The sequence below is a fragment of the Perissodus microlepis genome, chromosome 11, assembly GCF_051167445.1.
Source record: "Perissodus microlepis isolate ML-2025 ecotype Zambia chromosome 11, ASM5116744v1, whole genome shotgun sequence".
Classification (NCBI taxonomy): domain Eukaryota; kingdom Metazoa; phylum Chordata; class Actinopteri; order Cichliformes; family Cichlidae; genus Perissodus; species Perissodus microlepis.
In genome coordinates, this window is record NC_140471.1 from 11,606,485 (window position 1) to 11,628,709 (window position 22,225).

General features: G+C 36.7%; 1 protein-coding gene across 1 annotated transcript in view; it reads left to right on the forward strand.

Annotated features, from left to right (window-relative positions):
• adcy2a (adenylate cyclase 2a) overlaps positions 1 to 22,225 on the forward strand; it is a 55,146-nt gene that overhangs the window by 10,533 nt on the left and 22,388 nt on the right. Inside the window, exon 3 of the mRNA XM_084942582.1 lies at positions 11,237 to 11,398. Coding sequence (XP_084798708.1) covers positions 11,237 to 11,398 — 162 coding nt within the window. The remainder of the gene's footprint in view (positions 1 to 11,236; positions 11,399 to 22,225) is intronic.

Below are 22,225 nucleotides of genomic sequence, written 5' to 3' on the forward strand. Positions count from 1 at the left end.
ATGTGAGTCATATCTATTTATGTAGTCAGTAAGGAAAAAGCCTTTGAATAATACATATGTGCTAATTTTTAGACTAGATGTTCTAGTCAGAATAATAAATGAATAGTTCTTGATATCACTCAGATTGAGAGGACAGGGCAAGCCAAAACATCTGATGGTTATATGAAATTGTTTTGACATTTAGCTTTGTTGCTTAACCTAAGGAAGTAAATATGTTTAAATAACAATTGTAGTTGCTGGCTTTTAAGGCTGATACAGTCTTTGCCAGGCATATTGCATATAAATGACTGAAATCAGTTCAGAGCACAGTATAGTAATGAGCAGGCGCCATTCGAAACACATCTTGGCTCTGAGAGATTTGTAGTGCCAAAAGCAAGAAGAAGGTCAAAAGAGTTACAGATGAAGTTAGTATCAGTACTAAACTAGTTGTTATTTACTTTGTAATCACCAAGTGTTTTGAAAAGAACACTTTACTAATGCTGAGTGAGGCGTCTGTTTGCTTTTGCATTGCTTTAAAATGTGGCGTCTGGTTTGTGGCCCTCACAGTTTCCACAGCTACACATTTCAGGTACAAATTTCTGATGGATTTACTTCAGATCTGGTGAACATTGCAATCATTATTCTCTCCATTACATCAGTTTGAGCTAACCTTTGTGGTGTGGTCATTCTCATGCTGAAAATAGCAAATATAGAAGATATTAAGAGTTGCTTAAAGCAATTCTAAATCAGGTCATCAAACAGTGACTGATTGGTAATAAAGTTTGTAGTGTGATGAAAACATTGCCCATAGCATTACACCACAACCGCCGGTCTAGATTTTTCCTGCTGATGCCAAATGTATTATTTAACTGACTTTTGTGCTTGTCTGACACAATTAAAACCTATAATTGCTGTTATTAATCCCTCCATCCATTCTCTCCCAACTCTTTAAATATGAAAATCTTATGAGATCAGTAACTCCACAATCTTATATACAAAATAAAGCCAATTATATATGTCAATGTGAACATGACCTAAAAGCTGATTGGATAATTGTATTAATAAGCATGTCCAGAGGGGATCTTTAATTTTTTATTTATTTATTTTTCAAGTATTTCACTTTAATCATGAATTTGGAGCATGCTGCGCAATTGCATCATAGTCAATTATATTAACAACCAATCTTTGAAACTGTGGTTACCCTGGTGTTACTGTCCAGTTGCTAAGTGCATATCTGCTGCAGAGGAGAAACTAGGGAATTCAAAGTAAAAGGCAGAGTCAATTATAGCTTCCTATGCTGTAGCAAAGTGGTAGACATGAGAAGTAGGGGAACAAAATACTGATTAGAGCATCGGCTTCATCCTCTCTAATCGCCTCACCTGTCATGTACAGCCCTAAGGTCATTTAGATGACTTTTCCCATGTCTTTCATGCAGCGTAGCCCTCGCTAGTAAGTAGATGAAAATGTTGTTGCCAGTTGTCACAATCAAAAATTCAATATGTAATATAAGCAAGTTGTCCTCGAAGAACATTTCCTCAGACACCAGCATGCACACTAAAAAAGGCCAACACCAACATTATTTTACATGTATTTCTTTAAAATATTGACATGTTTTTTTTATTAAGATGAAGCCTTTTTTTACCTTAGCTATCAAGGTTCCCTTTTGTACTAGCTGCAACATTTCTTTATTATATAGTAACAGTTTATTGAAAATTGCTCCATACACTGAAAATGACAATAAGATGAACAGTTTCAGAGAGTCAGAAAACATGCTGAACAGCGAAGTCCTGTGAAAAAGTAGAATGGTTGTGGTTGGTTGTTGTAGAATCATCTTTAGCAGCAGTAACATTAAGTAATCATTTTATGAGTGTCTTTATCAGTCTCTAAAAACCATTATCAAGGAATTTTGGCAAACTCTTCATTACAACATTACTTTAAGTTATTAAAGTTTGCAAATATTTGTTTATGGAAAGCTCTCTCAACATCTTGATGCAGCAACTCAGTTGGACTGAGGTCTGGACTTTGAACCATTGCAACACTTTGATTCTTTATTTTTTGACCCATTATGCTACAAATTTGCTGGTGTACTTGGGATCATTGTACTGTTGTATAATCCAGTTTCAGGCAGGTTTTTCTGTCAGATTGATGGTTTCACATTTCATTTAATATGAGGAGGTTGACTCAATAATTACAAGGTGCCCAGGCTTCAAAAGAAGTCCAAATTATTCGGTATGAGGTGTTTGTCCTGATGTGCTGTGTTTTATTTTTGCCAGAAAATTAAAAACACATGCAAACTCCAAAACAGTGAGATGACTTTAGTCTCATGAACAACATTAGCTAATTGTTATTTACTAACTAATCTTAAAATGACTGTTCAGTACAGAAATGAAGCCCAACAATCATTTTGTTACAGTCCCGTGGTCTCATTTGAGGGCCGCATTTCGAGCAGCCTTTGGTACACAAGCCGGGTACTTCCTGGCTTGTGTAGTTACTAGGTAAGAAAAGCTCAACACTGCCCCTAGCGTCCTGGAGCACTTCCGTTGTGTTTTGGGGTTTGCATGTGTTTTGGAGTTTGCATGTGTTTTGGATTTTGTATGTGCTTTGTCTCTAGGGGCCACCGTAAAAAAAGGCTATGCCTACTTAGTCTTTTTCTACAGTCTTTTTGTGATTGTGCTGTCATTATCATAAACATTTAACTGTAACTGTAGTCTGAGATAAGTAGTCAGTTGTTCTAAGCATTGCATGGTCTGACATTGGGGTGAATTTGCTGGGATGTCCTGGTAGGAAAACATGCACCCAGCTTCCAAATCTCTCATTTTTATAGAGGTGAAAGCCTGTGAAACAATCTGGTAACCTTTACTGAAGTTATTTTATTAAGTCGAGACTGTTTGAGAGCCTCATCATAATTTGTGGAAGTAAAGATTAGCCCCCCTCCCAGTATAGACGCTGGTGGTAGAGGCGAAGCAGGTGGAGACTTGGACAACTGGCCAAGATGAGGTGGAAGCAGTGAGTTGCACGAATGAAGAAAAGCACTGAGATTTAAAGCATGCAGAGCAGTGGCTGATTGGTTCACAGAAGGTGGGCAACAAAAGATTGGGTCAGGGTGATGATAACAGAATCACGTTCAATAGTGAAGAGATGGAAGTGTAGAATAGACTAGCCTGAAATCCCAGGAACAAGGCCAGATGAGTGAATACAAATTGTCCTTTGGGAAATTACACATAAGCTTAAGAAGTTTGCAACATCTGGGATAGAGTTTACATCTTTTATGTCATCTACACCAACTGAAAGCTTCCATTCCTTATATGAAAAGCATTGAAAGCACCAACCAGTCCAGACTGGCACACCCACTATCATAACTTGATCAGATCATGTGTGTACTGGAAGCATGTATTGATAAAGTAAGTGCATTTTTGCTTATTTCAGCATCATTGGCTGTTTTATATACGGCAACGTCTGTAAGTTTACACTGTACACTAAATACCATACTCTGAGTTTGATACCAGTAGATGAAATATTTGTGAAAAATGTTTGGCATGTCTTGGCCTTTGGACCATCCTCGAATTCCCAAACACAACATTTATTCTAATTTATGACAGCATGCCAAATTGTGATTAAATACATTTTTTGTGGTACCGATAGCTAATTTCAAAAGCAACTTCCATTTGTTACTGCAGCTAAGCTTTAAAACACTAAAGTTACACATATCACAAACACATTGTAAAATGACTTGGATATGCTTTAGTTATCCACAAGAAGAGGGCTGTCTGGTGACAAAGTAGGTGAAAATTCAAAATATAGTGTACACTTCGCTCTTAAATTCAAATGTCTTTTCCATTCTTTTACTCTTTTTTTTAATCTCACTACATATGACCTTTTAAGCCTAAAGCTTAAAAAGTAACTGGACTTATTCATTTAAGGAAATAACATGACTTGTTTTTGATCTTTATAGATGGCACTCTGAATTGAATATTTTCCAGTTGCATTTCTGCTCATGTGTTGACAAAACTAGATGATTTCCCTTTTGTCCTGATTACATTTTTTTAAACCCACTGAAAAGAGAGAACCTGCCCACCCAAGGGAAACGGACTAGCCTGGGAACCAAATGAATCTGACATCTCATGTGTTATCTCTTGCAGAATTTGCAAAGCTTTCTCCCATTAGATTTCTGCTGTTTATCCAGTATATTGTGGATTAAATAAAATGAGTGACATCTCCATATGTACTTTTATGGGGACATCCTCTGAGAGATAATGTGATGGTAAGAGAGCAAAATATAGTCATACTAAAAGCTGCACTGTTAGTACAGTTAATATCATGTAAAAGAAGCATTGCATTGTTGATGGTCAAAAAATTCTTATGTGTTGTTGTGCTCACCATTCCTTCTCTCTCAGATTTAGTTATTATGGAGTGCACTTTCCATTTTCAAACCTGAAATCAATTGGATGCTTATCCTTTTCCCACAAAGCCCTCTCTATTTGCTGGTGGTAGGAAGAAAGGCTTATCTGTGTGGTCCAGCCTCTACCCCTCACTGAGAGATGTCTGGACTATGCCTCCTCTCCTCCTTTCCTTCTCCCTGTCTCTCAGACACACATGCCAGATGCACTCAAAAGAAGGAAGATGGCAATAGAGCAGGAACTACTGATAGGAAAGACAGGCAAATGGTGGCAGAAGAGACAGGGACAGATGCATTTCAGTGTAACGAGAAGTAATTGGGTTTTTTTTTACCGGTTTAATTTTTCTTAGTGATCAAGGTCAACATACCCAGACAGATTACATAAATTGCAAACCAAGCACTTGGCTAATTGCCTCTTATGCACTCCATTTAATTTTGCATCTTTACTTCAAATCAATACATTTTTTCTTTACTCAATTTTAATAAGTGTAGCCAGAAATGAAATGAGTATATGTCATCTCTGACTATAAATAGCTGACACACATGGACAGCAACGCGCACATATCCCATGTAGTAAATCTAACCTGTACACTAATCTCAGCCACTGACTGTGGACTAAAAGGCTGATGTAATGTGACACTCCATCTCTATAATTTGTTTTATGAACAACAGCAAAAAGCTTTGGCCGCAGTTTTTAGATAACAGGGCCTGTAATACGGCTGGGCTCCATTTGAATGATCCAGTAATAAACCATAAAAAATAGACATCTGTTTTCTTTATGTATTCCATTTTCTGTTGATTTTCTGAAGCTTTAACCCAGTTTGTCTGGACACTTTTGCACTTTTGATTCATCACAGAGTGAGGTCCATCCATTTCTAGTGAACCAGCATCAGTTAAATCAGTTTGATCTGTGTCTACTGAAGCCAATGCCAGAACTAAGAACAGATACCTGGTGGCATTTTGGATTTAATAACTATGAAAACAGGATGGGGCGGGAGCAAAGCCATTAATATGATGTCTTTCACATGTATGCAAAACACAGGTGAAATAATGTGAAAATCAACCCATCATTTTTGAAAATGTGTCTTTATTGCATATCAGAGCCTTTTAATTTCTGAGTCTATGTTTACTTGTACTTATCAAGTAATATACGGCTGTTTGAGTGCTTTGTTCATCCTATCTTCTGAAGCTTCAGGCTTGTTTAATTTATTGTGTATCCCGACTATTTGATTGTTGTAATTATCTCACAAAGCTTTTGTGCAAAATGTATGTACTCACTCGTACTGGTGATGTTTACATTATGTAAGCTTTATTTACAATGAGTACCAAATGATTTGATTTAGGATCAAAAGTTGCACTGAAGATATGGATAAATGTTAATAATATTGAAATATATTGTTAATTGACATTTCAGACCTTGTCTTGAAATTTAAGTTATTCAAGAAATCAAGTTCAACATCCATCCTTTGCCCTTATGTGCTTCCCGTAACCAGAATGCAGGATTCCCTGCACTCTTAATACTACATCGTGTTTCAACTGTGTAGGAGAACTTAGCAGGTGTCTTCACTCCTGCAGCCTCTCCATTATACTGGGTACAATTTTGTGATTGAGTTAGCAGCATTGAATTTCAGAGAATTAATTTAGGGAAAGGCTTTCTGTACCCTAAGCAAATTATGTTACTGTGCTAGATGGTGCTTGGCAGCATTAGCGGCTCTCTCCTGTATTAGGAAGTAAGTTAATACTTTCTTATTCCCCTTCTGCCATATTAAAATGAATTATTATTGTCTGTATAATCTTGGGGCCTAATGTTTAATTTCTAATGTTTATGCACATGGACCATAACATACATTTGCTATCATGGGGCACTGAAGGGATAAAAACTTAAATTCCACTGGGGGACTTTTGTGAAGAACTAAATTTCTCCTCGCCTTCATCTGCGGTCTCTGTCTAGATCAGATCTAAATCAAATTTAAGAAGTCCAGTTAGAGTAAATTTCCTCAAATAAAAGTCCAAATTTTCAGAAAGTTGTATCATAATTCAATGCAGTATATTTGAAAGTAGCCCAACTATATACTGTATATTCGAAAACTGGCTATCATATAAGACAAAGTACTATTCAGCAGTATTCCAACAATGTTGAATTAATTTTCACAAATGAAGTGGATGGTACTTTAATAATTAAAAAAAAAAAAGTAAAAAATGTTCTATTTTCATTTAAGAGAATTTAAGATCAGCAGTCAAAAATAAAATACAGCTTTTTAAAAAGATTTCAAATCAATGTTTATAATAAAAAGGCATAGTTTAAGTTTTTCCTTTCCTACATTTCACATGTAGCCCATCTCAGCTTTAAACCTGATTTTGCATCTAATCTCACTGTGGAACCACTTCCCTGTCTTCCTTCTCTCTCCCCAACCAGATGGCCCCGCCCCTCCCCGAGCCTGGTTCTGCCAGAGGTTTCTTCCTGTTTAAAGGGAGTTTTTCCTTCCCACTGTCGCCAAAGTGTTTGCTCATAGGGGGTCATATGATTGCTGGGTTTTTCTCTGTATGTATTACCTTACAATATAAAGCGCCTCGAGACCACTGTTGTTGTGATTTGGTGCTATATAAATAAAAGAAATTCGTAAAATTCATATTCTGAATGAAGGCTTTGATTGACTAGCATCACATGAAATGAGTTACGAAGCGTGTGTCGTGTACCCTACATTGGCCAAGACAAACAAAAATGCTCAAGATTAAAACTACCATCAGTTATGTGAGCTCTCTCATCATTTAAATGACCCTTACCTTTCTACTAGTCACCCTGCTCTTGTTTTCTCCTCTGTGCTCATCAAATTTCATATTTCTCCACAGTCATCTTATTTTGTCAGCATTTCCGCACAATAAACAGGTGACTACTCGCTCTCCTTTCTTGCCAAAATATATATATATTCAACAATGCTTTCCTGCCATTTCTGCCTGCTTTCCTGTTCCAGCATCCCTTCCCAATAGATGGCCTCTAAAGCTTCTCAGTGCTGCATTCATGCTTGGATCCTAACTATTATTGCCAGCACAACTGAACCATGACATTGTAAGACTAAAAAAAAGACTGCACCCAATTAAAGCTCCGTCAGGCATTGGCACAAAGAGATTAAAAAACATATCTCCCCTGGGACCAAAATGAAGGAAAACAAGATGCATACAAATTTATAAACTTTAAATTTACTTTCTCTTCCAGAGATATTATCAGCTAAATGTTGATGTTCTTTTGTAGTGCTCTATATCTTAACAGTTTCAGGCCTGGACCCTAGCTATGCATTTGATAGAAATGGGGATCACGCAGCATTAGATATTTTGTTGGTTCTTTGCACTTGCTCCTGCATCTTTTAAAAATCATTTTCTCTCGACATACTCAATATAACATTTTCTGTCAGTAATTTATGCAGTGGGGATTATTATGGTAATTGTTGTTAGTTTATACATGTGAAATGACTTGGATAAAATGGAAAATGGAAATGCCAGACTGCATATCTAAAAAGATGAGCTCCACTGATTTAGAAAAAGACATAGTTGCTATGAAGGTCAAGCAGCTGCAGATGTTGGTGTTCGTGACTATACACTGTCTCTACAAAGAGGGAGGTGTAGAACTTCTGTAGGTAATAAAAACAAACCACTGCAAGGCTTCACCATGCATGAAGCAAAATATACACTTCAACTGCTACCTGTTGCTTTTGCTTGAATTTGTATATTCAAACACTCTTAAATGTTATATGCATCTTAGAGCAATGTGAACATTTATTAGTAGGAGGTTGTGGAATTTTATATTGAGCGTAATTCAGGTGCTTGGCCTTTGTGTCAGTCACATCGCTGAAATTGATTAATTTCTTCTCACTCTCGAAACACTGCAGGAAACCATCATTATTATGCTCATAATAACAGGAAATAATTGTAAATGCATTTGATTGTTAGTAACAGATGGTAGTAATCTGATGTTCATTGTAATGATATGTCAGGCAGAATTTTCAAGGCTCTTCACGTTGAGTAAGATGCTCTGCAACTACTGAGAAATGCACAGAGATGTTGCATCATCCCAGCAGCCTTTCGAACATTTTTTTTTGAGGAGTCAGCACTTCAACAAGTTTTTTTTTTTTTTTTTTTTTTTTTTTTTATAAAATGAAATATAATCAATGCATAGTGTATACTGTCAGTATCATCTTCAATTAAAAATCATTGTTGCTCTATTTCATATTGGTTTGACTTTTCAAATATTTAAACTTCATCAGTACTTCCAAGCACTTTGATGTCTTATTATGTAAAGTGCTTTACTCAGTTGATTGCCAAATATTAATGTAGCAGTTTTTCACATTTTCGATCAAAATCTATCAAGAAAGCCAATATTTTATAGTTGATGATATAGCAGAGTGTGGCTGATACCTTACCCCATCTTTTTTACATGTGTGTACTGGGTAGGAGTTGCTGTTGATCTTAAACTAATTGTACATGTGCATAGTGACAATCAAATGCATTCTTTTCTATTTCTTTTTTTCTTACGTTATCTTTAGTGTGGATACAGTTTAGAGCAGGGCGATATGACCAAAAATATTTATCACGATATACATTTGAAAATTTGCGATAACGATATAACTGATGATATAATTGACACTAGACAAAATACTTTACAACTCCACAACTTTATTAGTGCAAAAAACCCCATCAATGTATTTTCACTTAAACAAGCAGCTGTTTTTTATGTGCATTAAAGTTACATAAAAATGTAATAGTGCAAATTCCTTGTTGACAGTTTAACCAAAAGACATTTCCAGTGGAAATTGGCCGACATATCCTCAGCATAACCATGTATAATATCCACAAAACTTAAAAAGAGGTTATACACACACAATACGGTAATATTATGTTGAAGCACAGTACGTATCACTCCGCGAGGCGCCTGCCTACGATAGCCGTAATGCTCCGACAATCCATCAAGCGGTGCGGCCTCGTAGCTTAGCAAAGTCATACTAAAACATTTGACAGATTTTTGAGCGCCATGTACCACATAAAATCGTTTCGAGGTCAGTAAACACAACCAGAATTCATACATAAGGCACACGGGATTGTAAAGGGCACTGTCGATTTTCAGAAACAAACAACACGGTAATAACGACGGCCCGCTAGCATGCTCTACCAAAAATATTGCTTTGTTCTGTATCTGAGGGACGAAAGCTAAACCAGTTCCACACCACTGAAGTTGCAGCATTTTTACAAACCATTTCTGGTTCATCCGTTTCATTTAACGATCCACTTTCGCTCTCCTCATTCTGCGTCGCCGCCATGTGCGTATGTAAACAAAGGCACTGCGCATGCGCGTTTTACCCATATTCTATCGCGATATGTCATTTTCCTATCGTTGCCCAAAATTACACCGGTATTACTGTGAACGGTATGATATAGCCCAGCCCTAATACCGTTTGTTATTCTTGGACTGAATAAGTGAAATTCTTTTTTAATAGATATCTGGATGGATGTCTGCACTTGCTCTACTGGAGGGCTTTTTAATAACACCACACTCTTATCAGGAACATATTGGGTTCTTTTACATTATTCTTAAATTAGATGACATTTATCATCTAAGGCTGCTGTTTGAGCTTTAAGTTTGAGGTAGTGTTTGTATGTTATGATGATCTCCATTTGTTCATACCATGTTGTTTCTGCTCTTCTTGTAATTGCAGAACTCATGGTCTACTACACTAGTGGTTACAGCATCCAGCAAATTTACAACAAAAAGCTGTAAATTACTGTGGTGGTTTTTGTTAATTCTGAAGTTATAGATGGGAGTTATATTACTTGACCTATCACTTTTGGTTAATTTTTTTATTCAGATGTGAACATCAGTGTCTTGTCTTTAATGGACCAGACAAAACTTTAATATTTACTTATGTTTAGGTTCATAAGTGTAGTTAAATATTATTTTCACACATGAATAAGAGCTTAGAGGAGCTGTAAGTGAGAACTCAAGTATTCAAATCAATTGGATCTGAGCACAGACAGGAGAGAACAAAGCAAGTAATTGTCAGGTCATTCACAATTAATGCAATTCATTTCAAATTAGTTTCATTTATATAGCGCCAAATCACATTAACAGTTACTTCAAGGTGCTTTATATTGTAATGCAGGCCCAACAGTAATACCAAATGGTGGATGTCTCTGTTTTATCCAAGTGCATAAAAAAACAGAATATATCTGGTGCTGAGAACACATCTGACATGCAAAATCTATTGTTTGCTACATTTGATTAAGAGCAGCTTCAGAAGTTGTCATGCGTCAAAGACATTTATGTTAGTCATGCTTTAATAGAGGCATTACTGTTTTAGTCACGCACTGTCCTTTGGCTGCATTTTCTCTCCTCTTTGCATCTTGCTGCACCCTAACACAACATTCCCACAAGTCCTGCAAATAAACCAAGGATGGTTAACCAGATCCGGGCTACAGGCAGGAAGAAGACTGAATCCTTTCTATTCAGGCAGGGGAACAGCCAAGAAGCTTTAACCCTGCAGCAGAAAGTGAATTAAAGAAGTGTTTGTGTGTGAGAACCTATGTGTGTATATATATTTGTGTGTTTATACAATTGTATGTGTGTTAAAACTGGATAAAAAAAGGGAGCCACTGCTTGTGCTACATTAGAGATGTCAGATTTGAAGTGTAGGTGCTGATTGTCCCCCTTAAGTAAGCTGAAGGCACTAATATGACCTGGCTATTTAGTCCAGAAAACTGAAATCTCAAATTACCACATTTTTGCATCTATATTTTCCTTTCTTCTGCTCCTTTTATTTTCTCCTTTCCATTTCTCTTTGCAAATGTTATATGACTGTTTGACTTTCTCCGCAGGTGTCATTCTTCCTGTTCATCGTGTTTGTGGTTTACACCATGTTGCCGTTCTCCATGCGGGACGCCGTCATCGCCAGTGTTCTAACCTCTGCCTCTCACACCGTCGTGCTGAGCGTCTGCCTGTCCATCACAGCTGATCACGTCGAGCCAGTAGTGTGGCAGGTAAGGCAGTCAAATTTTAGCGCGAATTAACAGTTGCGAGCACATGAATGCACAGGAGAAAAGCACAGACCCTTTGTACCTGCACAGAGATCATCAGCAGCTTCCTTAGATTGATATGTATACGGGGAAACCTGTTCAAAAGGTAAATCGCCCTTAACTAGCAACCACCTACATCTGAAGGTCACTAAATAAATACTGCACTGTTCTTCATTTAAGATAATTTATTATTACTATCCAGATCAAATAATAAAGCAAAGTTGTTTTGTGACATTTAATTTGTTTCCTCATCAGGCTCAATATACAGGTTGTATTTATAGCAAACAAACAATTGTAACCTTTAAACAAAAACTAATTTAGGATATCAGCTGAGTGATAGAAATTCTAATGTATTTTTTTTATCCTTCATTAAAAGGTCACCTCTCTTTCTAGCACTACTGCTTCTTGTGTGCTAACTGTTCAGGCATATGCCATATGGTGATAAAGACAAAGCAAAAGCAATATCAGATAACTGTCTAGCTAATACTTTAATCAATTAGTGCCTAATTAAACCTGATTTCAGCAGTCAATAATTTTCAATACACTGGGGACTAATTTCTTCCAATCCATAAAGTAAACAGGATTAATTTAATAAGCATGTCACAAAAGCTCTTCCTCACTGACAGCCTGACACTTTGAAGAATTTCAGAGCCAGACACAACAAACATTTATAGCACACAAAAAATAAGTCTGATGATGATCATTAGTCCACCAACAAAAGCCTTTTGTTACATAAAAATTACTGAGCTGAATATCATTGAAACTTAGAAAAGATGTCTCACTTGGTTGGGTTTTTTTTTAACAGAAATAGCGCACTGGCCCTGGTGGAGAACATACTAACCGAGTACCTTTCTAGTTTTACCAGATGCTCACTTCAATGACTTCCAACATGTACAGTCACTTCAGAAATTATTCAGACCATTTTCTGGATAAAATTAGCATTTCCCATGTTTATAGTCAATAAACTTCAAGTGACATCAGATGAAATAGGACAGCACTTTGTAACACATCACTTGATTTTACCCTGACATCAAAAAAATTGGGACTGTTTTGTTCTATTTACTTTCTTCACTGGTGTGACAGCCTTCTACTCTCTTCCTTTAGACACAGTACAGAAGAATTACTCGTTTCATAATCAATATATTTTTTTAAAGCAATAAGAAGGACTATAGATTAAAAGGAAAGTCTGGTGAATAAACTCAATGTGTAATATAGTATGTGCTACTTATATTCATTCAGCGTGCCAGCGGGCAGCAGTTGGCTACTTTGGTGTGAAAACTACAGCTAGCTAAACAGTGCTGGGATGTATTACGTGTTTCTCTTCTTTAAGTACTGTGTTATGTTGCTCAATAGCTTCCTGGAGTGGAGTAAGTCATTTGGTACACTACTTGTTAGAGGACTGACATTGAAGTAGCTCCCTTTTTAGGCACTAAATGGCCATCTGAGGCTGGCATACAGCTCTCAGACATACCTAGACTTTGTACAAGGAAATGTAAACTCATTTTCTGTGCAAAAATATTTTGCTAAAGCAACAGTATAGCAATATGGCATTCTAAATGGCATAGCCATGTCTTATTTTAGCTTCTGTGAAGGGCTGATACAGAGGAAACACTCTGCTGGAAAAGATCAATCCTAACCTGACTGTTATCATGGCATGAATCACAAGTTAGAACTCGTGGTTCATGGTGCTTTAAAAGATGTTACAAAAGTAAATCATTTACAGATATTGACACCGTGCTCAAAGGCCTGTTGGTTATCTCAGTAAATGGGCAAGACGTTGTCTCCTTTCCTGAAAAGATGTGGGGAAAAGTAGTGTGACGTGCCCATTTTTCTGCTTTCCTGTGCAGTTAAAAAAGAAGCTTGTCATCCATGGAGACTGTTTTCTTAGTTTGGCAAGTAGAAATATACTTGAGTCTGCCTACTTTGTTTTACACTATGATTCTCCATTTTAACAGTGTTTTAAATTAAAATTTGAAGTCAAGTTGTTTGCCAGGTCAAATTGTGCTATGTGAAAGGGGTTTTTAATTCTGGCATATTAAAATGTCAATTAATGTTGTGTTTTGTTGTTTAACTGCATGCTTTGTTTTTGCAAGAGGAAGGAACAAGACCTTTTCCCCCGAAATCATAATTTAAAAATTGCATTTTGTATTTACTTGAGTTATATTTGTTAATATTAAAACATTTAATCAGGATGAGGGTAAATACTTTTTACTGTGCTGTGTGTCAGCTTATATTGTGGATCTTCCCTCTGTCTTCTTCCTCAGGCAGTAGCCATGGTTTTGTCAATCTTTTGTGTTGGGACAGAGTGTGGCTTATGTCCTTTTTTTTTTTTTTTAGATAAGAGCAGTGAGTCAGTGTGACAGGATGCTCTCAGGCTTATGTGTGAAAGAATAACTACTTGAGAGCAGCTATTAAAAACCTCTGCTGAGGTGAAGTTGATGGATTTGTGGTACAACAACATCCTCTTTAGTCCAGTTTGGTTAAGATGTCCCAAATATATTTAACATATATTGCTAAGAAAGGATCTAATGGGGCAGAAGGAGCATTTGAGATATTGGGGTGCTGTAACTTAATAGTTAATAAAAGGAAATTGTGAATATACACTAGCAAAAAATGCTTGACTAAAGCTGCTCAAAAATTGCTACTGTGAATAGCTAACTGAGCTCAGAGCTTTAGGATGAAATATTGTTTTCAAAATTTTAAGTAAGATTGTGTTTTGTTTTTTTCAGCTTTAGTGTGAAAATAGAAACGTATGTCTGAAATGCTGCTGTAACGTAATTAGGAAAACTGCTTGTGCTGTCGCTAGAATTGTTCTTCATAAACATCTTAATCAGCTGCTGGTACGATCAGCATCCCAGGTTCATCTCAGCAAACTGAAGAAAAAACAACATGCAGATAATTAAGAAAACTGAATGCATCTTTTCAGTGATAATGACCAGGTACGCCCACCAGTGCGCCGTATAGTTGAAACTGTTCAAACCTTTACTGTGTTTGTGTGTTAGTGCAGCATCGTGCTTTTACCCATTGGCTGATGGCTTTTTCAGGGCAACCGCCATCTGTTCAGTCCTTCTGAAATCTTATAAGATGAGCTACATCCTCAATATGTGTATTATGATTCTATATCCTTTAAGTAATACACACAAACACACACAAAAGCAAATAGAGATTCACATATAAACATGTGGATTATTTATGTATAATCTAAATATACTGTATATATTACAATGTATATAAAGTAATTGGCTGTGACTATATGTAGACTTGAAGGTTATCAGTATTCACACTTGAATTAGTAAGAAAATGTATGTGAGTTTTTCCAAAACATCAAAAATAATTCTTTAAAGCAACACATACACATACCAGCCTACGCACGCACACACACACACACACACACACACACACACTCAATCAAGAGTATTCATTTTTTAAAGCGAGAGAGAGATAGAAAACTTAAACCATGTTTTCATGAAAATCTCTACGTTAATGTTAATGTTTGAAATTCAGTAGGATGACATTTACCGCTTATTTCAAATCCCATTATTTACAAATCAGTATCCAGATTTTTTTAGACTAGATAGATTTTTGTTATTTCAGAAATGTTTAATATTGCATTCAGCAGTTTTTGGGGGAAAAAAACAGTCAATCAAATCAGTCTGTTCCTCCAGACATTTGTAAATGTCAGCTGTTAAGTGCCTACACACTCGTGAGAGACTGCCCAGGGGGTATTAAGTGAGAAGCAACCATGCCAACATCTTGACTTTGTCAGGTCTATTAAACTTTACAGTGTTGGCTCATTGGAGTTTTAATGAACCGGCTTATTTATTGAACAGGAAATAGCACTTTGTTGGATCCACATTTACTTGTGGGTAATATTTAGAAGCAATAATAATGAAGCATTAGCATTTTCATCTTTTACAAATATAATTATCTGTTTCTGGTCCTAAGAGGTGCAAAGATTACTCAGGCAGCTCAGTGTAAAAATATTCTTATTTCTTTTAGTATTTCTCATATGCCTCAACCTTGTGTGAGATTAGATACTGTAGTTATCTATTGGTAGACGTACAGAGAAAGCTACTAACTAAATCTATCATTAGAGCTATTAAAAACATTATTTTTTAAAACGATGCTCTTATTTCAATATTAGTGACTTCTTTGATTTTTGGGGGTACTAACGTTAATGCAATGCAGACTTTGATGTAATTAGGTCCTGTGCAACACTGAAAAGTGTTCGTGTAAGCTGACCACTGTGTTTTTGTATCAAAGCTTCTCCCTTCAGACTAGAAGCAAACTTCTGATGCGTACTTTCTAAATTATTTTTGAGTACTTAAGTCATCAATAATTCATCAGTGTTCACACTCCATTTAAGCTTTAGCTGACAGAATTTCACATAAACTACTGCGGTAGTAGCTGTTGAATATTGCATGCATTACCTGTTTTTGGAGGATGTTTTGAAGGACGGGAGGCTTCATTTGAATTCAGATAAGGGTTTTTGCCTTTGTTAAAGATATATTACATACTTAAGTGTGTCTGTGAGGTCTAAACTGTGAGACTAGTATTTCTTGAATTCTTGAATTTCTTTGTCTCATCCTTTCAGATTGAATCATATTGAAGTTTTATGTCAGTAATACGAACCAAAAATGCAAATCTTGAATATTTCTGTCTGTACTCAGATCATCCAGGTCTCAACGGTGTTGCATTTCACTGGATGTGATTTTCATATTGCCAAAAGAAGAAACCTTCTTTATGGCTCAATTGTGTGATTTACCTGCATTCCTGTATTTAAATTCCTGTTGACTGAGAAAAAGAGTTGAGCAGCAGTTGAGCAAAGTCAATGATCTCTCATTTGAGCCATATTCACACTCGCAGTGCATCTCTGAACTTATCTCCCCCGAAATTAGCCGACAGAGAGGCATGTAAGATGCAGATATCCAGACAACAACATGTCTCCAACTTTTTATATCCTTAAAGAAAGGTCGGTTTGTGCCATGGTGAGAAAAGTGCTTGCAATAGCCCAGTGAATTCACAGTCACACACTTGCCTCAGGTTTGCTGCCTCCAGCTATTTTTAAGAATTTATTGTGGGTGTTCTACTAAAAAAACGTTCATTTTTTATGTTCTTGTTTGATATTTGTGGTTGCTTTTTTGATCCTTTGTATCCTTGTTTGCTAATCATTGTGAAGACATTTGGATTGTTTACAGTGCAAGCTAAGTGAGTTATCTATCGGCACTTGTCTACACAATGACATTTATGTAAAAGAATTTTAACATCTCTAATTAGAAGTAGGCAGCCCGCACCATGGCCCTTACCATCTCACTTAAATGGAAATCTGTGAAATCACATCCATTTTCAATGCATTTTGAATTAATTTTGACACACCAACTAGGCCAGTGTTTGTCTTTCTCAAGCATAGAGAAAACTCTGCATGTGTTTTGTGGATTTGGTCTAATATATAGGACCTTGTGTAATACACCGACACGAGGGTTCTTCAGAATTATGAAGAATTTGGCCCAATAGAACAACCAATGAATTTATAATACAAATGGAGTGTGATCTTGGTTCTTATTACCTGCAGTATTTCCGACTTCTTCTGCATATTTGAGTTCCTTCAGCAAGACTTTTTTTAAAAATGTATTTTCAGCTAATTATTTACAGGGCACTACAGAGTAGACAGAAAAGTGGGGAGGAGCTACAACGGTCTAAGGCTGGGGTCTCAAACTCCAGTCCCCGAGGGCTGGTGTCCTGTGTCCCTGTTGCAACCACCTGAATACAATTAGTAGGTCATTATCAGTACTCTATAGAACTTGACTGCATGCCATTTGATTCATGTTACAGCAGCTCATGAGTGAATGAACATGTTGCAGTAAAAGTACTTTTAGAAGTAAATATTTCCAAACACTTAGATTTACTTAAATTTACTTGAGTGGGGTTAGGGGTTGCCACTTCAGCATGCAGTCAAGTTCTATACTAATCTTATTCAGGTGTGTTGAAACAGGGACACATGGAAAAGTTTCAGGACAGTGGCCCTCGAGGACTGGAGTTTGAGACCCTGGTCTAAGGAGTGTCTTGTTTGGTGGACTTGGAATCATGTTCGCTTTTTTGCAGATGATGTTGTTCTGTTGATTTTATCCAAACACAATTTCCAGTTCACAGTGGGATGGATTACAGTGTGAAGCAGCTGGGATGAGGGTCTTGGTTCCTCAGCTGGAAAAGAGTAGATTGCCTGTTCCCATGAGGTGCTCACAGATCTTTTTTTCCTGTTTTTGTGCCTTTGTCACTGGCAGTTATTTTGTTTGTTTGTTTGTTTTTTGGTATTTGGATATTGCCTACCTCCATGACTCATTTTAGGTAAATTTTAACAGTGTACAGAGCTAAAATGCTTGTGGACCTTACTGTAGTTTGATATATCCTTTCAATTCTAAGTTACTGTTTGTCATTTGTGCTTGTGGTCATTACTATTGAGGGTCTACTGAAGACAGGACCGGTGGACATCTGTCACTGATGTACAATAAAAACAAGATTCATCTGCATGCTAATGTCTTTCTCTATCCACATGTCAGTAACATGGCAGAAATATAACATTCAGAAAGTGAAGTTTCCTGGTTTTAGATAATCCCAGCAGGAGTCACAGCTCTTGAGATGTGATACTCACCTAACCCTGCTGTTATCTGTAATTGGGTACCACTGAGGTACAAATGACTCACACCACCAGCCTTTATACACAGCTGATATTTCAATGCAGTTTCACGGAAAAACGTGTAATAGACACGCCGGTCAGCCGTGTCCATTTCGCGCTTTGCCTCTCCAAATCGAGAATAGACACCCATGCAGAATTTGCAGTAAGTTGCAATAACTGCAGGAACAGCAGAGGGAAATATTTTATTTCAAGCCAACATGAAAATAATCATGGAAAAGTGTTTAAACAGACATTATTAACACAATACATATTAGCCACCAAGGTACTTCATACCTTTTTTGCTCACTACTGACTTTGTGGCTTTTAATATATTATCTCCCATTGCTGGTAATAAAATTTCTACATGCAGTAATGCAATTTCAGCATGTGTGGCTATTTCATGTTTTGGAGAGGCAAAGTGTGAAGTCGAAACGGTGGACTGATGTGTGTATTACAAGGCTTGCTGTGATGTTGGGTTGGATATTTGAGATGGGTTGTAAGTAGTCAGTGTGAGAGTCGGGTTATAGAGTAATATTTATGTTAACTTAATGTAATCTGTTGAGCACATATTACAGTTGAGTACATATTGGTAAAATATCACATACCTGCATAAAAGGATAAACTCGAATGCAAATTAAATGCACCCAGTCTTCTTTGCATTTAGATTTCAAGTATAGTTAAAGGAAATTTAACTTTACTGACATTGCGCCTGAAAATATTCTTTTTAGTCTTCAAAGAGTACACGCCATTTGAATATATCGACCTCAGCTACACACAATAGGAAGTAATTTGCATTTAACATCAGATGTAGGTTTTGCATACTGAAAATTTCTCTGAAGTGACTTCTGGGTTTTTTTCAGGCTCTGCTGCAGCAAAGTTTATATTAACCAGCCACTAAAGATGTGCCCGAATAGATTATTTGTTAAATATGCTGGTATGATAAGGGAATTTTAAACTTGCATTTTAACCCTTCCATGCATGAATTATGACAACCTCAATCAAGTATTTTTATTCATCAAAAATACTTAAGAAAAAAACCCCAATTGAGGTTGTCATAATTCATGCATGACAGGGTTAAATAATAATAGTTACAATGAAACACACCACACATCTGCAGTAACATTAAACGCCCAGTGGGTGGCAGGGTATGGAGTGACACATCAGTGTCCAATGTAGAGGTTTATGTACAAGTATAACGTCAACACTGACACAAATACAAGAAAACAGCCTTTGAATAGCTGTCCACCGTAGTGACCAATATGCGTGAAAGGGTTAAAATATTATATACAGTCTATGGGTTAAAGCGCTTCTATAAACCACCGTACAAAAGCCCCTATCCATCTTTTTGTGGCTTTCTTCAGTCATTCAACGATCTACCCTATAAAACTGTTCTACAGTACCAGATTCTGGCTGTTTTGTCAGTTTTCCCATTGAAAATGGATGATGATCAACAAAGCCAAGCTTGTCCATACTATATCATTTAGAAGAAAGATATATAGAGAAAAATGTTTTTTTTTGTGTTCTTTCAGTATTTTTTAATGTGCAGAAAAAAGGCCTAGCAGAGAGGAAGAGGGATGTCTTTTTGAAAACATCTACACTGAATAGATGTGAAAGTAAATCCAGACAGCAGGTCACCTCATGTACTTGGCTACTGGCCTCAATGTTTGCTTTTGTTAAATATAGAGATATGGTACATTTCTGGTGTAGTCACATAAACATTTAAGGAAACAGCTTTCTCAATAAGGAGACAATATATGCATAGTTTATACTATTTTCACCTCAGTATGATTCACTGCAATATTTCTTTATTGGCTCTCACTAGTTTTATAAGTATTGCTTGCCTTGGACCCTAGTTAAGAAAATGTTGATGGGTAGTCTTTTTGTGATGGATAAGTAGGAAGAGTCTGCTGCAGGTGGTTACAATTGCTTTATGCTTGTGTGTGCAGCTGCCTCGTCTGCCTTTAAGCTGTCAAATAAAAATACTGAATAATTTAGCATTGTAAAAAGGGTACATAGGGGGTTTTTTTGCTTTTGTTTGGAAAATAACTTTAAATTCAGTTTCAGCTGTTTACTAGAAGCAAAGCACAGATGTCTGCAAGCTATAAAATTCATGAGGAAGGCTTTAGTTTTTGTGGTTTTTAGACATTTTTGTTTTCTTCTTGTCTGACTATTATTACTAAAATAAAACGTCCTTTTTGCAAAGGTCACTAGCTTCTACTCGTGCTGTGATGTAAGTCTGTTGGGCATATTTATGTCCAAAAAGAGAGAACAATGGTCACTGTGACAGTAAGGTCAACATTATGCAGGAGAGAAAAGACACAAAGATGGAGAATAGAAGTGAAAGAGAAATAGTGAGAGACAAGGCATGCAAGAGTGTGAAGGAGAGGGAGATTTCTTTTCAAGCAATGGGGAAGAACCATTAAATTATCCATTTGCTGTATAGCTGTGAAATATTAAACTCAAGGTTACCAGAGCTCCAGGGTCTTTACACATCCAAATCTTTAAACATCCAAATTGTTCCTGTAATGGGGCTTCTTGTTTAGTGCAGCCCTGCGTTTTGCCTGAAATGTGCGGAGAAATAAAGTCTTAATTCTGAGGACAGACTGCAATTTGCACTCCATGCTTATAGTGGAGAGCATCTATCCCTGTGTGTCATGGTTTGTATTGTGTGACTCTGAAGTAGGACATGCTCTATAAAAGACTTTCTTTTAAGATTTTGTTTTGTTTTGTGGTGTTTATATGTATGAAAAATTAAGACATCATTTCCAGTCTTTTGAGTCATTAAAAGTAGCAGCGTAGTAAATGTCAATTCTGACTTGAGCCAATTTGTCACAGTCAAAAAGGTGAAAGTTTTCTCCACAAGTTTGGCTTAACTTTGCCATACTATGTCATTTATCTGCTGAATACAAAATGCACTCACGTTGTAGAGTGAGAAAGAAAGATGTATCCAAAATATTGTAAATATTGAAACGTTGGGCATTAAAAACGCTTTAAAGCCAGGACTTGAATTGGTTTTGAGGTAGTCTGTCAATTATGAACTTTCATGTGTAGCACTTGATGAAATGACAATGCATTTATTCAAAATTGTAGTCTGTGTCACAGCAACACCGTGGACTGATAAACAGAACGTGCTCCATACCAGCGGTCCCCAACCTTTTTTGCGGCACAGACCGGTTTATGTCCGACAATATTTTCATGGACCGGCCTTTAAGGTGTCACGGATAAATACAACAAAATAAAACCAGTACCAAAGAAAAGAAGATTTATTCATAACACATGGGAAAAGACCCAGGGAAACTGAGTTAAAGATAAAAATGATTTTAAAAAAAATAACGACAAAAAACGATAAAATCCCTGAAAACCATAAATTTCACACCCGAGCCTCAACTCTCGTGGCCCGGTACCAAACGACTCCGGGCCCGGGGGTTGGGGACCGCTGCTCCATACCACATCCCAGCAGCTGATATAAAGATGAACAAATACAAATGGGAGACTGTTAAGATCTTCTTTACTATGACTTTAGTGTCAGTGTATTTAAAAATAAGCTGAATGCTTTGGTTAGCGCAAAGTAGTGGACACTAAAGACATTTCTGGCATAAATGCATATTAATACATAGTGTGTACTAATAATACTGATTGGCCACCTTATTAATGATTTTACTAAATACACTTTCAATTCAATTCAATAAAATTTTATTGATCTTGAAGGTTGACCCCGAAGGAAATTGGGTCGTAAAGTTTATGGGTGTAAAGATTTTGGCTTCTCATTATTGCAATAAACAAATCTAATTAAGCCTTATTGTGCTCAAAACAATCCATGTTTTAGAGCAGTTGTCTCAACTGAGCCCACCATTTGTCTAATAGTGCTTGTAGTGGCATGTGATGTTTGCTGCAACAATTCTAATTAACTTAGAGCTTTTTGTGTGCGATCAACCTGAACTCAGGGGAGAGTCTATTTATATAGACGGGATGTAGTCACATAGGATGCCCTTATTTGTGTTTCTGTATTTTTCTTACAGGGTAGAGGCTGGGTTACCATTGTAAAACTGAAGTGAGAGGAAATAAACAACCGAGCAGGGGCAGTATAGCGGTGTCAAATTTATCCAATGCCATTATTA